We start from the raw sequence: 4,190 nt of genomic DNA on the forward strand, positions 1-4,190 counted from the left end.
TAAAAAATATAAATTTTAATTTTCTATCTAATAAATTAATCTACAAATACCAAGTTATTTCACGGAAGAAATTTACGCAATGAATCAAATATTTGTATTTAATGTCTAAAGCTTACAATCTGCGATGTATCTAAAAATCGCAATCAAATATTAATATCTTAGGAAAAAAATACAAGTAGAAGACCGGACGAACGAAAGGTTTAAAGAAAACGGCTTTAACAAAATTAACAAATTTAACATGATAGATCTATGAAGAACTAAACAGTTCAAGAAAATTAATTTCCTGAATAGAAATGTAAATAAATTGTTAAAATAATGGCGCTCTGCATTAAACATGTAAACTGTGTCATGAGAATATGAATCTGCTACAACTGCACATGTACGTTTACGCTAATCTCTGACTTATGTACATGTAAACATTTATATATCAGATACTTAAAACCTCGTATTTATTAACGAACATTGAATGGTTAAATACTTTCTTCTTTACAATACAAAACAGAAAAATTAATTAACAAATATTAAAAGATTGAAATGCGACTTTTCCGACTAAATAATTATAAATCATTGCTATTAAACTCTGTTTGCACTGTTTCTAATAATACGAAAAAATAGGTTTAATTCGGCAAATGAATTATTAAACCTTAAAAATCATTTGGACTGACCCGGTAATCTTATATTAGGCATATTCGAAGGGCGGTATGTTCAAAGTCCGCATCCAATTTAAAATTAGATAAACAAGATATAACCAAGTAGCCAAATATGATACTGAATCCTTAAATAAAGTTATATACGTATGGAATAAAATCGATTTATACTATAAATTGATTCGGTGTATTTATTAGTCTTGCATGGTCACGGCGGATCAGACGACTCCTTTTGTTTTATTTAGTAAGATACCATAAAAAAATAATGCGAGCTAATTTTCATAGTTTACAATGTTAGAACTATTTCATCCGTTTCTAAGATCAATGAAATTGTTTCCTAGAATTAATTTTGTCCGTATTACGTAGAAAACCCGATGATCCGAAAGTGCTTGTACCATAAGTGCAGTATTTTGTTTTTTAATCTTTTTTTAAGTTTATTAAAAGACTTATTTACATAAACATAATTGAAACATTGTACGAAATGAAAAAAAAAAAAAAATCAGCGGAGTGAGTTTAGGGACTTCGTTTCATTAAATTGATTAATTTTAATTTTTATTTAATATTCAAGCAATGAGATGATTTTTTAATCCATAAATTGTACAATTATTTAATATATTTTGAATTAAATCTTTGATAAGTTTGTTCAAACAAGTTAGGAACAAAATCCCGAAAATAAGTAGATGCGTTTCATTAGAACCAGGTAGTATTCGAGGTTACTAATTGACCCCAGGTGTGAAATCAGTACAGGTACATGTATGTTGATTGTGATCACACACACGGGCCGAGGTGTCAGTTAGGGGAGAAGGGGGAGGGGGTGGTTGACCGCACAGGAAGGCAGTGTGCTGATTAGAGAGCTACACATACGTGTCAGTTTTCTGGTAAGGAAAGGTCTTCGATTTATTTTGATTTTTGGCATCCCGATGGATTATATTTTCCGTTTATTTCCACGTAGAAAAGGTAAGCTGTTTAAAATCTTCATGTTTTCCCTGTATATATTATTTTTATGTTATCTAATGCCAGATAAAATTAATGAAAATCTTCTATTTTATAGTAACAGCCATCATGTGATAAATTGGGTAGAATATTTTCATGCATTATATTTTATAATTTTGATTTTTATTTTTTTTTTTTATTAATTTAGACATATGTCAAGGAATTTATAATTAGCTTTAAAAAATAAATTGAAAATTTGAACGTATACGGCCCAAATCGTAGTTAAAATCATCTGGATCAATGTCTTATGTTTTGTTATATTTGTAACATCAAGACTTTAAATAATTGTGCATACATGCAGATCGGAGGCGTAAACATATTACTAACGTTATTTTCAGACGATAAACAAGGAAAAACAAAATATTGCATGAAAAAAGATATATATCAATATCCTGCTTATTATTTATTTGTTTGCTTTTTGTGTACGCAACCATCGTAGCTTACCAAAAATCTTTCTCCGGTAATTCCGATTCATTTAAGAAAATCATATTAATAGTATTTAATTTTGACAAAATAAATCATACAATTCGATAAATTAATTTTTTTTTAAATAGACCAGGTGATCGATCTACTTATAATTTCATTTCCGAAAAATAGAGTTACTGTTTAAATTTTGACAATCACTCTCTGCTTTACCATGATATAATTATTTTATTTATTTATTTATTTATTAATAAATCAATTTATTCATTCATGAAATACGCTATCAATGATTTTTCCCTTCTACACTTTAATATTTTTTAAATATATTGATGAAAAAGAAAGGGATAAAACTTTATTTTCTCTTTTTCGGTTGAATTAATCTTATTTTTATTAACAAAACGAAAAAGAAACTCGGAATACCTCAGTAGTTTCTTTGTATAGTAAAGATAAAAAGCGAGGGTTTCCGAATATACACGATAAACGCAAAACACGATACACGATAGAACCTGATAAACGATCTACACGATAAACGCAAAACACGATAAACGGAAAACACGATAGAAAACGCAAAACCTGATAAACGGAAAACACGATACGATAGGATACGATAGGATACACGCACGATACGATAGGATACACGCACGATACGATAGGATACACGCACGATAGAACACGATAGAATTGTAAAGAATAACGATGCGGGTACTGTAAATTTCTGAATTTTCCATTAAAATATTTGACATTATATCACAGGGGAAAAGAAAAAAAACTACTTGAGTGTTTCTACTGACCCCCCACCAGAGATCTGCTTATGAGTGCATGGGATTGCGGTGGACTTTCATCTCCTGTTTAAAACAGACTTTAGAGTATGACAGATAAAAAGGTACTTTTTTTTTTCTTCTTTATTTTACATCACATGAAAAACACACAATTAATGATGAAGAATGTACACATGTTTTTCATAAGTGTGTACAAATTGTTCAATATAATGTCTATAATGAATCCAATTTCCTTGGGCTAGTCCACATCCAATCTTGTAAGGAAAAGCATAAGTCTGGTAAGGTAAACTTTCCCCCATTTCTTGTAAACAAGTTTGAAACCATTGCTCTCTGTTTTGTGGGGTATCCTGATAAGTGGAAATTCTTTTAGGTCGGTGACTTGGTTTTCCATAATCCCATTGAGCTAGTAAACAAATGACCACAGGGGTTTGTGAGGGAAACACCTTAATAGTGCCTGGAATTCCTCTATCTTCTTCTACGGCTAAATTTCTAGTCCCTAGAGGTCTGCGAGTGGCATAGAGATTGGCTTGTGGGAATTTCTCTGCAATACTTTGACTCAATCCATGAGCTTTTACAGTTAAACAATTACATTGATGAACAATAGCTTCTACCTCACAGTTGAGTAAATCACCTTGTATCTCCTGGAGACTCATGATGTAAAATGAATCTATTTTTTAAAACACCCTTGTTTTTATAGAACAACAACAACAACACAATAAAACAAGATTTTTTTTTTATTATTCAGGTAAATCTACAATCTCTTGGAACTAATTCTTTGTTTCTCACATCAGGTTTTAGAACTCCATATTCTTCATAGTCACCTTGTCTATAAAAAGTTCTTTCCAATTCTGGAGTGCTGTAAGACATCTCAAAACAGGTTAATTTATGAATCTTTCTGTACATGTATCTCCCTTGAACTCTGTTTTTCATTTGAATGAATCCTCTCACATGATGAAGTTTTCCAGTTTCTGGATGCCTTTCTTTTTGTAAGATCAAGTATTGATAATCACTTCCAATGATTTGATCTACATCTTCCTGTCGGCACCCAGTTAAATTAAATATCCAATTATTGGCTATTCTACCTCTGTCTTGTTTTAAGTAAGCAATATATCCATTGCCTGTATTTTCTTTCTGTTTGTTTTGATAATGAGCCTTAATATCCTCCAAGAGTTTGTTGTTTGGTCTTATGTTTTCTTTTTCCTCCTCCTCCTGAGGTTTATATTCTACAGGATGTTCTTCCATCAAGGGAGGTGGTATAAATTCTGCAGGATGTTCTACCATCAAGGGAGGTGGTATGATATCTTTTCCTCCCTCCTGTATAAGTAACCATTCAGTTTCCTTTAATCTA

The 4,190-nt window shown here is 30.9% G+C and overlaps 1 protein-coding gene across 1 annotated transcript; it reads right to left on the reverse strand.

Annotated features, from left to right (window-relative positions):
- Nucleotides 1-2,872: 2,872 nt before the first annotated feature.
- Nucleotides 2,873-3,495, reverse strand: LOC134268036 (uncharacterized). The gene is made up of 2 exons (XM_062750242.1): nucleotides 3,037-3,495; nucleotides 2,873-2,908 (listed from the first exon to the last, which is right to left on the reverse strand). The coding sequence occupies exons 1-2, from the start codon at nucleotides 3,493-3,495 to the stop codon at nucleotides 2,873-2,875; spliced, it is 495 nt and encodes a 164-aa protein (XP_062606226.1).
- Between the last annotated feature and the right edge of the window lie 695 nt (nucleotides 3,496-4,190).

This window comes from Saccostrea cucullata, unplaced genomic scaffold (assembly GCF_032062105.1).
Source record: "Saccostrea cucullata isolate Sc308-1 unplaced genomic scaffold, CSIRO_AGI_Scuc_v1 ctg1493, whole genome shotgun sequence".
Classification (NCBI taxonomy): Eukaryota; Metazoa; Mollusca; class Bivalvia; order Ostreida; family Ostreidae; genus Saccostrea; species Saccostrea cuccullata.

Excerpts from the sequence above, each read along its gene's own strand:
- LOC134268036 (XM_062750242.1), bottom strand. The coding sequence starts at position 3,495 with ATGAGTCTCCAGGAGATACAAGGTGATTTACTCAACTGTGAGGTAGAA. Across the intron at positions 2,909-3,036 it reads GACATTATATTGAACAATTT|GAGATGAAAGTCCACCGCAA; the intron begins GTACACACTTAT and ends TGTTTTAAACAG.